The sequence below is a fragment of the Ananas comosus genome, linkage group 12 (genome assembly GCF_001540865.1).
Source record: "Ananas comosus cultivar F153 linkage group 12, ASM154086v1, whole genome shotgun sequence".
Classification (NCBI taxonomy): Eukaryota; Viridiplantae; Streptophyta; class Magnoliopsida; order Poales; family Bromeliaceae; genus Ananas; species Ananas comosus.
Genome location: NC_033632.1, coordinates 11154039 through 11167033, shown reverse-complemented (window position 1 = coordinate 11167033; position 12995 = coordinate 11154039). Strand labels below are relative to the sequence as shown.

At 37.7% G+C, this 12995-nt stretch overlaps 1 protein-coding gene across 1 annotated transcript; it reads right to left on the bottom strand.

The window, feature by feature from the left end:
- On the bottom strand, positions 333-8440 carry LOC109718350 (CCR4-NOT transcription complex subunit 10-like). Its single transcript, XM_020244541.1, has 6 exons — positions 7958-8440; positions 6524-6610; positions 5316-5438; positions 5128-5214; positions 4975-5046; positions 333-2834 (listed from the first exon to the last, which is right to left on the bottom strand). Exons 1-6 carry the CDS (start codon positions 8159-8161, stop codon positions 975-977), a joined length of 2433 nt encoding a protein of 810 aa, XP_020100130.1. The 5' UTR covers positions 8162-8440; the 3' UTR covers positions 333-974.

Sequence of the window (12995 nt, the reverse complement as noted above, 5' to 3'; positions counted from 1 at the left end):
GAGAAAACATCCTATACATGCCGAAAAAATTGTCAATTTCGAAGCCTCTTGATCGTAAGATAAATGATGTCAAAAAAAAATTCTAGAAATTTGATTTCTAAAAAATTTAAATATCTATACTCATGTTTAACGGTATGGATTGTCGATTTGGGACCTCTACCATTGAAAATAAATTATAAGTACGAAACGATCATACTCTTAAGAGTATTAGCAGGATTCTAGTTATACATCTTTACCTGAACAAAAAACATCAGAAGACAGGTAAAAAGCTGATGTATGTAACACACACATACAAAGAGAGAGAGAGAGAGAGAGATTGTAAAGAATAAGAATAATATGCATGGCCCTCGTGTGAGAATTTTGATAAGAAACATAGTAACCGTAAATTGTAAGTACAAATGGCCAGACAAAATGAAAGAACAGTTTTCACCCATTTACGAAAGACATCAGCACATGATAGTATTGAAATAATTTTTTTTTTTTCACCTTCACAACAACCTGCCTAATTTTTTTTCACTCTACCAGAACCTAATCTTTCATTCAAACAACACCTAGACAACGATTTTATGTTCCTACAACACTTTCAAGAGGGATCTCCCCTACCTTGACCTTCTACTGTTTTTCTCCTAACAGAAAAATTCTATCATCTGTTAGAACTAGGTAAAGAAAAAAGTCAATTATCAACTTGAATTAAACAGAATATCTCTAAAATGATTTGATTAAGAGACAGACTTACATGGCTTTAATCCAGCCCTCTCTTTTGTCTGTAGGTAGTTTTTGCATCCATTTTCTCGAATCAATGATCTTTCTCAAAGGCTTCAATTTGCGCCAACACCGGGCCAATAGATTTGTTTCAATAAAGCTTATTCCAAGACCCATTGTTTCTGTATGGTACACAAAAACCCTAGGATTTGGGGTTGAACTTGGATCAACCGCATTCCATCAATACGAATTCATTTCACCTGGCCACAACTTTAGCTGCTCACCGTTGAACTGCTTTGTCGGACAAACGTCACATGTCTCCACTGCCTCAACTTTGCAAGAGCCTCATGTGCTTTTCCCTGTAGAAGGTCCACGTAGATAGATGTGAGAAGCACTTTCGGATTATCAGACAAGGAGACAAGCCCCTGCTTTGCAAAAAAGCTAGCCCGCTCGAGATCTCCCTGCAATGCAAACATGGTGGCAAAATTCACATAGAGCACCCCACGAGCCTCCTCAGGCTTCAGAAACCCTAGATCTTGTAAGCCCTCTTGGCTTTTTCTGAAAACTTCTAGACCATTCGAATCCTCTCTTTCTCCGAGCTTCTCAAGGAAGCAGTTTTCTAGGTCTTCATCTTGATATGGTAATTTGACATCTTTCCCATCATCAATGATATAAGTTGAAAGTTGCTCTGCAGCTTCTTTCGGCCGGTTAAGCTGGCAAAGTGCTTCTGCTGCGTACACATGGGAGAGGAAAATATAGATTCTGGAGCAGTATGGAAGATCCTGAAGTGATTTTGCAGCAGAAAGTGCTTTTACGGGGTTCTCTAAGCACAACTCAATATATGCTAGGTCTCCTAGCACGGCCTGCTTTACATAGTAATTTTCTTTCTGACGAAACTCTTCATATAACGCAACAGAGCTCTGTAAAGCGGCATTTGAATTTAACAGACCTCCCTTAGGATCGCCATTTGAATTGGCTGTTGTGGGTGTTGATGTTGTGTTTGATGCTTTCGAATCTGTCTTAGCATTTGAATTAGCTTCTGATGTAGAATCTAAAGTACTGTCTTTTGCCGTTTCCTTTTCAAAACTATCAAGTAATAATAGAGCATTACACAGACACTGGCGAGCATATGGAAGTGAGATCCAGCCCCGGTTTTTCTCAGTAGAATCAGAACGGTTTTTTCTTGAGCTCAAAGGATTGATAACTACTTGCCGCCATTTACCTGAACCTACCACAAGAACTTTAACCTCTTCATCACCTGAAGAAGCCCCGGCTGAACTTAAAAGCCCCATCTTCAGTGCTAGTAGAGAGCATTCTGCAAATCGGAGCCAGAAAAGTGGCTGGTTGTAGAACAGCGGAAGCACTTCTCGAAAGCAAGAGGCTGCGAGAAGTGGCTTCCCACAAGCTAAATTCTCAAGACCGCAGTTATATGAAATGAGACGGGATTTATCCTTAGAAAAGGTAACAAGATTCATAGGCTTCTCTAAACGAAATGATAAGCAGTTCCTCAGTGCTTTGCTAAAGAACCAGCTCGATATATGGTGTGATCTTTGCTGGTGATAAATGCACCCTAAATTGTTATTGAAAATAGTAGCCATTGCTGGTTCTGTTCTATTATTAGGAGCCTCCAATAATTTTATAGCTTTCCGATGGTTGCCACGAGCGTATTCTAACTGAGACTTTAAAAGGAGCTCCGTTGATGAATCTCTGCCACGAGCCATGTTCATAGAGAGCTTAAGCTCGCGCTTTGCGACCTTTAGGTTCCTAGTGAGAAGCAGAAGCCGAACTTTGAAAAGTTGTAATTTTAATTTCAGATCGGCTGTTGTAGAAGCTGAATCAGAAGATGGCTTTGACAGATCATTTGAAAAAGGCCTTTCCAATTTCTGATGGCCTCCACTGTCCAATGTTGAGTATAAGGTCTCGTACTCCAATGCATCATCAGATAAATTTCCGATAGTAGGGTTCTCAGGAGTAATAGAATCCAAAGCAGAGGCATCTGGTGCAGAACTATTATTACCTCTTAAAGGACTTCTCACCAGGTTCAGAGATTGATGCTGAGTTGCACTTCCATTGTCATTTTGGGTTGTCATGCTACCAATTCCGAAAAATTTTTCTAGGTATTGAATTATATCCTGTAAATCAAGGAAAATGACATCTTAGCAAGAGACAAAATAACTAGAGATAGTAGCAAAAAAAGAGAATTCATCTGTGTAATAACTTTGAAAGTTATTCTGTAAAGGAACCTGATGCAACAACTTATTTTGGAGAGTTTAATTAAAATAATAGCCCAGAATAACTGTTTATGTCCATGTGATTCTGAGATCTGAATGCATGAATTTAAGTTGAACAGAGAGAAATATTTTGGTTATTCCAGTATGAAGCTAAACTCATATCGATTATGAGGCTTGCATCAAGCGATCAACCAAGGTGTGAGTTTTCAATGTGTACTTTTTAAATGAACTGTGTTTTCAAGCTAGTATTGAATATGAGAAATACTATTTCTTACATCCAATCCCATGCAGCCTTTAGAACAGTTCTAAGGACAGTCTCAAAAGAGAACAATATTGGACAAATAGAATATGCATTCAGACAGAAGAATATAAACTAGTAGCCTAGTAAAAGAGAAAGCAACATTGGACATATGGAAATATTCAATTCTCAGGAAAGAATAACATCCCTAAAGAGCTTAAGAAGCCATTGCATGCCTCCAATAATACGGCTTCCTTTGTAACTGGATAAAAGGCAGGAGAATTTCATTCTCCTCCATATGACAATATGGTCCTCTTAAGTGAGGGGCATCTTTTCTGTGGCAACTCTACAGCTTTTGAGGACCCACGGGTTATAAGGATTTAAACATTTACCATGAAAGTAAGATACATCCCTATGCTTTTCTTCCTTGGTCATATAATGTGTAATTCTTCCTCTCTTACCAAAACTACATTGGTGTTTGCTGGCGGTTCCGTTAATATTTAGTATCTATCACTCCATTTTAGAACCTTCCTTCCCCTCTGTCCTCCAATACTTGCATTTATCACCTACAATGTAGACGGCCTGCCCTCTGTCCTCCAATACTTGCATTTATCACCTACAATGTAGACGGCCTACCCTCTGTCCTCCAACACTTGCATTTATCACCTGTAAACAGCCTTACCCACTACGTCTACACACTAGAAAGTATAGTCGGTAGGTAGAATAATATGGTAAGCTGGAAAAAACTCTACAGCTAATATGCCACAACACTACCACTATTCATGTCATGCTCTCTGTGTATATATGCATCACTAGTTAAGAAACAGTCACAACTGACTCAATCCAAAGGGACCGCCAACTGGCCAGTCCAGCTTGTGCCTAAGCTACTCCGCGCACCACCTATGGGGGTGGCCGGCCTAAATAGAACGCCCACAAGGTCAGCTACGACATCAACGCAAGAAAGCCAAAATCCGAAGCGGCGCTCGAGGGCGCAACCCTACCTAGTATAGAAGTATATACAAGTGACTATTTATTTCTATTTTTCGTAGCTCTGTTATTCTCTAGTAATTGTTCTTATACTGTTTACAGGTGCTTCTATCGCTTTGTGTACACAAGCTTCCTGTGTATGCGGCAGATCTGTTGGGGCGCCCGGATGGAGCTGAAACCCGAGGCGTGACATACAAAATATACAAGGGGAAAGCCTTACAGGCCAAAGGCCTTCATATATCTTGTGCTCTATTCCTTTTGCAGCTACCTGAAGGTACTGTGAAGGAAAAAACAACTAGAACTTGCAAAGGAACTTAAAATAGATTTTAAATCCAAAGCTTTTGTTAGCAACCCATCAGCCTAGAATCTATAATCCTTGCTTGAATGTTATATTCAACAAGAAACCTCTCAACTCCAAGTTTTTGAGATCAAATTTTAGTGATAGCAAAGTTTGCTACCTGGTACACTAAAAGAAGAAATTATAAAAAACTTAAATTCCGCATTGACGCTTCCCTATAGTACTGATCAAAGAGTTTCAGTAAAGCATGAAAAAAAGATCCACATAACAATAATAAACTAAATTCACATGTAGATTCATTCAGAAATTTGACCTTGTGGCACTCGATTAAAAAGTTGAGATCAATGAAATATACAAAAGCACAAGTAAAAACAACAAAGGAAAAGAAAATATATAGAGAAATTATCTTATAATGCTACTGTTGGTAAGTTGAGCATAGGCATATGGCATCAAAAAAGATGACATAAATGGTAGAGCTTAGTTTTAACTAACCAGGACACAACAAAGTATTAACTTACTAATGCTTTTTTTGCATCTTGCGAAGACAAAGCAGTATCCAGTAAGAGAAGGCATATATGAAAAGCGGTTGTCTGCATAACACCCATAGCCTGTGAGAGAAAGAAAAAAAAAATGGTAGGCAAGGTAAAAAGAATTAAAAGAATGCACAATACCTCTTCGATAGGTCCAATATTCTGGAACAATGGCTCAAGAACTGATAATGCATGTGCATAATCATGTAGATGATAAAGGATTACAGCCTGCACATGCAGCATTAAGTAATTAGACAAAAAAGTCCCTATGCAACTTCTTTTTAATTACAAGCTTTGAAGTTAATACGGATGAAAGGTGAAAATCATACAGTGTTGAAAGTCATAATGGATGTGTCAAACACCTCTGCGCACTGGACAGTACCATTGCTTCCGAGACTTTTAACGGCTTCAGTATGTTCTCCAGATACACGAGCAAGTTCTTCGCTTCTTTTCTATTATTTTAGACATGACGTCATCAAGAAAGAAAAATTATTAGAAGAAAACAAGATACACAATTCATAAATAAGCTAAAAAGGTGCAAGTTTTAAGAGATAACACACAACCTAATACAAATAATTTAGCAAAAGGGAATCCAGTACAATCATCTACATTGTTTTATAGGAGATCTAATCACATTTAAGTTACCAGACATTATAAGTACTGTAAAAGTGAGGCAAAGAGATACTGAAAGCTAAAAGGTCATAGGTTTCAACTCTTTGCCAAATTAGAATGAAAGATTAAATGGCTGGATGGCTAGTTAAAACAATAGATGTCATCGTCCGTAATCTTCTTCCATGCTGAATAATTCTGGTGTTGTTACAGGTTTAATAAAGAATATAAGCCATCACCTGGTAATTTTGGTTAGCTTGAGCTGTAAAGTTGAATAAGATCATTCAACTGCTCTTAGGAAGATTAGATGCGGAATTCACTCTTCTAGGCAGCAGTTAAGCAGTTCAGTCTGGAAAATTCAGGTGCTAACTATAGAAATAATGCAAGAGATATTTCGTTACTTATTTGTATTTCAGATTTTCAAGCAACCATAAGATCAAAAGCTATAATACCTACTAGATCATCTGTGCTTCTAATCATTTACAGAAAGATCTCAAATTCTTTTGTCTCAAATAAAACTTTTTCTCTTAAAGTATATATTCTGCATAGTATATTCTAAAATCACATTTTCTTCGCTCGAAGGTCAATGAACAAATAACAATACAATGATATAATTACTAAATCCTGCTACCTTATCTCTTACATAACAATCAATTGTTGCATAAAGATGAAAAGTAAAAAATTATTCAAACATCACGAAATATAATGGAAGTGTACATAAATATGCCAAACACATGATGGCATGAGGTTCTGATGATATAAAACCCCATTCAATTAGTATTTTTCAGAAGTTCTGTCACAAAAAACAGTGAGGCACAATTATTGCACAACAACAAGGAGAACAAAAGGGTGGTGTATCCTTAGATCCTATCAAAAAGCATGAACATATTAAAAAAAAAAAATACAAAGATAAGTAACTATATCTCACCTTAACCTTCTCAAGCACATCAAGTAGCTTTTTTGGATCAGGGCAACCATCCCGGAAGTACTCTGCAACAGCTATGTTGTGAAGGACCTGAAAAATTATCAGCAGATCAACTAAAACCACAAAACAAAACAATCAAAACAACACTTTGATAAACCCAGTTTCAGGCTCATAACACTGTACCTATCAAATAAAGTTCACATAAAAGGCCACAATAAGTTTAATTATTTGTAATTCTTCTTTCTATTTATAAGTCATCTCCAAGAATAACTACATGCTATTATATGTATGAAAATTTGTGAAGAACCAGCTATCATTATTATTGCAGTGAGAGATGTACAGCACAACTAGCATTGCCTGCGGATTATAGCACAGTTTTATAATCATGTTCTGATTAAATTCCAACACTAATATAATTTATTGTGCATGCTAACAGTGCTTATTTCAAATCATGTTTTCATGAATGATGTATTATTCAAACACTTGCAACGAAAAAAAAATGATAAAAAGGGGAATTTATCAAATTAACAGGAGGAAGAAGATTCCTCATGAATAGCATAGTAAAAAGAGAAACAGAGCACATGACATGCAGCTGAACCTAAGGTGTAATCAAGCAAATTAAACGATAAAAAAAAGATCCTGAGATAATCAAAAGGTTACAATACATGAAAAAGAAGTTAAAAAAGAACCTAATTTACTAGAAATTAGGCTGTACAATATGCTCATAATTGTTTGACATGACCAACATGATCGATCTACAAAATATTGTTTGAGCTCAAAAGTTGAGTTCTTCAAAGCATAGGAAAGCATCAAATTGGTGAAGAAACAGTCAATTATTCTATCCATGGAAATGACGATACCACAAAGGTTGTACAACTTGGAAATGATAATAGAAGCAACTTATGTTTGCTGCGTATGGACATACTGACATACAAAACTTGATATTGTATATTGATGAGCAAGTCAAACATAAAGTCCACGAAATGACTAGCTGTTCCAAACAAATTCGAACTTGAACCTCAATAAACCAAAATTCAAAGATCTTTTGTTTAAAAGCAAATACTTAGCCACTTCCGTTCTTCATAACCACAATCAAGTAGGAAAGAAGGATGAAGTAGACATACTCATACCGACCACCGGATCAGAGAATAATGGCGAAGATTGTACAACTTGGAAAGGACAATATAAGCAACTTAACCTTGATCGATCATAGTACACCAAACTTCATAAGCTCATTATATGGTTTCGCGATCACTTCAAGCATAGATTTCACTACATATATACCCCATTATGACGCAAAATTGAACCAAATTTCATACTTCTTCGTTTTAATACTAATTCACGTCCCCGAGATTCAGAGATCACACAAATCAAAAGAGATCGTAAGAGGATACATAAGAAGGACAACAGAAGAAAAGTAGAATTGATCACACGCACCTTTGGATCGCCCTCTTTCCTCAGCAACAGCTGCTTCAACACGTCAATGCACTCCGTGTAGCGCCGGCCCTGGAAAAGGGCGGCGGCCTCCTTCGCCATCGCCGCCGCCGCCGCCGCCGCGGCGGAGCGGCGCCCTTCCTCTTCCTCCTCCTCCGGCGGCGGCCGCGGCGGCGGCGGAGGCTCCGGCGGATCCCGGCCGTCCATCTCCCGACTCGGACGGAGCTCCCCGAGCCGACTCCCAAACCCCCGATCGATCCAAAAAACCTCGATCGGGGAGGGTTAAGGGCGCATCCGGATGATCGAATCCCTCGCGATTAGGGTTTGGGGAGTGAGGGGGCTAGGGTTTCCGGCGGAGGGAGAAAGAGAGGGTTGGGATGGGAGGGGATTCGAAGAGGGAACGTGTGTTGAGAGCTTTTGTGTCGCTCTCTTTTTTATCAGAGATGAGAGAGAGAGAGAGAGAGAGAGAGAGAGGGAGGAAGACGAAGAAGAGATGAGTCAGAAAAAATAATAATAAATAAGTGGTAATGATGATGTGGGTTTTTTTTAAAATTTTTTTATTAATAAGTTTTTAAAAATATTATAACTATAAAAATGTTTTTTTAAAAAAAGATAGGCCAATTTATATAAAAAATTTATTAGTTTTAAGCTTTTATAAAAATATGCCGTATTTATAAATTTTGTAAATTCAAATCGAATTTTTAAAAACTAACTAAAATATCTTTATTTTTTTTTCTCTTGCTTTTTTTTTTTTTTCTATCGTTCTCTTTTTTCTTTCTCTCCGAAAAGGGCGGTGGAAGGGAGGCGGAGGCGGAGGCGGAGGCGGCCCGCCTCGTCTCTGTCTCGCTCGCCCTCGCCCTTGCCCGCGCACCTTCCCTCCTCCGCCTTTCTCGCCTCCGACCCCGCCAAAATCGTACCTCGACCCTTTTTTTTTTTTTCTTTCCGACCCTCCTCCACCACCTCCCCGGCTCTTCACAATAGTAAAGAGGATAGTGTCATGTCATCTTCCTCTCCTTTTTTTTTTTTCTTTCACTCTTTTTTTATTTAATCTTCTACCATTTTTAACCTTTCAAGATAAACTAATCTAAAGAAAAACAAAAAAGGAATTCCATTGAATTGTATTTTTATTGACCAATTAGAAGAAGTTTGGTTTCAAACTCCTATTCAAACAGGAAACGCACGCCAATCTTCTAATCGGTAATTAGGCCGAAGAACAAATTTGTATTTAATGAATTTATTTGTATCCGTATTAAGATACTTGTCCTCATCCAAAAATTTTCCAGAGTTTCCTATGTTGTTTTCATTGTAAGATAATGGATTTCTATTTCTATCCGTAACTTTTCAATTATGGGAACTGAAACAAATTAACATTCTCAATTATCTACGACGTCTGAGGAAGGAGGAAGAGGAAGAGATGAGTCAGAAAAAATAATAAAAAAATAAGTGGTAATGATGATGTGGGCTTTTTTTTAAAAATTTTTATTAATAAAATTTTAAAAAATATTATAACTATAAAAATAATGTTTTAAAAAAACTCTCGACAATTTGCATAAAAAGCCTATTAGTTTTCAGTTTTTTGCAAAAGTAGGCCGCATTTTTAGATTTTGCAGATTCGAACCAGATTTTTAAAAAACTGACTAAAATACCCTTATTTTTTTTCTCACCTCTTTTTTTCTTTTCTCTCATTTTTTTTTTCTTTCTCTCCGAAGAGGGCGGTGGAAGCGAAAGCAGAGGCGGAGATGGCCAGCCTCTCCTCTATCCCGCTCACCCTTGCCCGTGCACCTTCCCTCAGCCTTCCTCGCCTCTGACCCCGTCAAAACCGTACCTCAACCCTCTTTTTTTTTTCTTTCCGACCCTCCTCTACCACCTCCCCAGCTCTTTACAATAGTAAAAAGAGCAGCATCATGTCTTCTTCCTCTTATTTTTTCTCTCTTTTTTTTTCTCGTCAATCCCCCTCTACCGCCTCCATGATCTTCCACAACGGTAACGAAAATAGCGCCGCATCCTTTTCCTCTGCCTTCGCCGGCGTAGGCACCGATGCTGGTTCTGGAGAAGGACTCGGAGCAAGTGCGGGTGAAAGCGGGACCAAGAAAAAAAAATTAAAAAATTAAAAAAATAAAGAATAAAATATAAAAAATAGTTATTTTTTTTTAAAAAAAATGAATAATCAGAGAGAAAAGAAAACGATGATAAATTTGCACTGTTTCAGAAAAAAAAAAAAAAACTGCACTGTTTCATGAAACGTTGCACTATTTTTTAGAAAATTTATCCCCTTTGAGAGAAAAATATACTTTTTTGGATGAAAATTGCACTCTTTGAACGAAATGTGTACTCTTTGAATAAAAATTGCACTATTTGGCTAGAAAGCGGAGGAGAAAAAGTATAATTTTTGCCCAAATAGTGTAATTTTCATTCAAAGAGTGTAATTTTGTTCAAAGAGTGCAATTTTCATTCAAAAAGTATAACTCTCGTCTAAAAAAGTATATTTTTTCTCTCTAAGAGTGTAATTTTTTTCTAAAACAGTGCAATATCTTTCTGAAATAGTGCAACATTCTCCTGAAACAGTGCAAATTCATCATCATCTTTTCTCTCTGATTCTTCATTTTTCTTGTAGAAATAACTATTTTTCTTTACATTTTACTCTTTATTCTTTTTATTTTTTATTTTTTGCATATTTTTTTCGACTTCGCTCTCACTCGCACTTGCTCCGAGTTCTCCTTCTCCAGCACCGGCGTTGGTGACTACGTCGGCGAAAGCTGAGAAAGAGGATGCGGCGCTGTCCTCGTTACCGTTATGGAGGGTTGTGGAGGGTCGCGGAGGCAGTGGATGGGAGTTGAAGATAAAAAAAAAAAGTGAAAGAAAAAAAATGAGCGGAAGAGAGTGTGACACTGCCCTCTTTACTATTGTAAAGAGTCAGGAAGGTGGTAGAGGAGGGTACGAGAGAAAAAAAAGGGTCTGAGGCGCGGCCTCGACGAGGTCAGAGGCGAGGAAAGCGGAGGGAGGGTGCGCGGGCGAGGGCGCGCGGAACAAAGATGAGATGGGCCGCCTCCGCTTCTGCTTCCACCGCTCTCTTCAGAGAAAGCAAAAAAAGAACGAGAAAAAAAAAAAAAAAAAGAGGAGAGAGAAAAAGAATAAGGTTATTTTGGTTAGTTTTTTAAAAATTCAGCCCGAATATATACAAAATCCAAAAAAAGGCATATTCTTGCAAAAGCTCAAAACTAATGAATTTTTTATACAAATTGGCCAAAAATCTATATATAAAATTAGTTTTTTTATATAATGATTCACTACTTTTTAAATAAGATAATTATATATTTTTTAAAAAATATATTAAAATTATTTTTATTATTTAATTTTATACATTCTTTAGAGTTCAGATGTAGAAAATACAGAGTTCGGTTATTATACTCTGATGAGTATATATGTACCTTTTTGTTCTCATAAATTTTTGACCGTTAAGTTTACTCTTTTGATCATTTTTACTTGTTAAATCATACAATTTAACCAACCACCCACTCAACCCTAGGGGACTACTATCATCCTTCAAATGTGGATATTTGAAGGAATTTTTAAATCAGCAAGGATATCGGTCCTCTAGAAATAAATAAAATATTTTTAAAGTTTTAAAGAGTATATTAAATATTGTTCTAAAAATAGGTATTTGAAAGTGTAAATAAAATTCTATACCTGAGATGAAATTTAAAATTAATGTTTCTGATTCTATCATAAAAAGAAATTGCTATAATATAGTAATGTAATGCATTTGCAAATAGTATAATTCAGATAGCATTTCATCATACGCACACTCTATAGCGAGGCCAAACATGTAGTGTCCCGGGGGTTTGGTATCGAATTGGTTTCAGTTTTAGCAATTGGTCGACACATCGGGAGAGTGTCGGATTGAATCGGTATGGTTTTTGCTCAAAAAGGATGCAAAAACGGACTCGGTACACTCAAATCAGCAAAACTAGAGTTTTGCCAGTTTCGAGCGTCCAAAACTTGGTTTGGGTCGCCCAGAACTTGAGTGCTAAACTGAGCTGAAACTAGAAGCCAATTCGGATCCTGTTTTCGGGCACCCAGAAGTGGGTCCGAAAGTTCACTTTGTAATTATCGATTACGTTGACACGTGTATGGTGGTAGGTGAGGTACGCCGGACCACGTTATGGGTACAGTAGACCGCAGGCGGAAGAACCGAAGAGGGAGCTTTGTATGGCCTGGAGGTTTCGGACACCCAGAAGTGAGTTTCGGGCGCGTGAAAGTGCTCATTTCTGCAGGAACATCAGGTTAGCTTTTCTGTTCCCGGGGCTCATCTTACCTTTTCACCTCCTTATAAAAGCTTGGGTTCGACCCCCTGAGAAGCTTTTTCACCCTTCTTCACAGATAAGCCCATATTTTGCATTCTAACCCCTCCAAATTCTCCAAAATTTCACCATTTTACGTTGGGGATTGAAGTTTCTGCAGATTTTCAGTAGCGACCTTCGGTGTTTTGGCTCGTGTGCGACGTCGGAAGCTCCGATTGCTGAGAAACTTTGTTTGGTGGTTAGTAGACTTCTTGAAGGTTTCGTGGAGCCCATTTTGACAGCATTTGATTAAGATTTGTATGGTCAATTTGGAGTTTTGTTGAGCTGCTGCTGTATTGGAGCTGAAATTTAGATTTTTGTAATTTTCTTGGATCAAACCTTGGAGGAAGCTGGATTTCGGACCAGAGAAGGTTGCTCCATCGTACTCCACTGCTTTTGGGACTTTTCTTCAACTGAATTGAGGATTGGAAGGTGAGTTTGACATTGGGATTTTGAAGAATTTAAGCTTAAGTGCTGAAATTTAGAGTATTGATGGAAACTTTGGGATTTTTGTGCTTTGATCCTTAGAGAGGTTTGTTGCTGGTTGGAGGCTGATCTCGACAGGGTTCTTCAGCGATTGCTTGCTGTGGTCGAGCTCGAGCTTGAGGTGGGTTGATGTTAAGCTATCGGAATTTTCGGATTTCTTTCTAAGTCTCAGTTGACAGCATGTATGTTTGGGTTTTGTATACCATGTTAATAGC

Coding starts and splice junctions, on each gene's coding strand:
- LOC109718350 (XM_020244541.1), bottom strand. CDS start 8,161: ATGGACGGCCGGGATCCGCCGGAGCCTCCGCCGCCGCCGCGGCCGCCG. Junction 6,611..7,957: donor GGAAAGAGGGCGATCCAAAG/GTGCGTGTGATC, acceptor ATAATTTTTCAG/GTCCTTCACAACATAGCTGT. Junction 5,215..5,315: donor CCATTATGACTTTCAACACT/GTATGATTTTCA, acceptor CTGCATGTGCAG/GCTGTAATCCTTTATCATCT.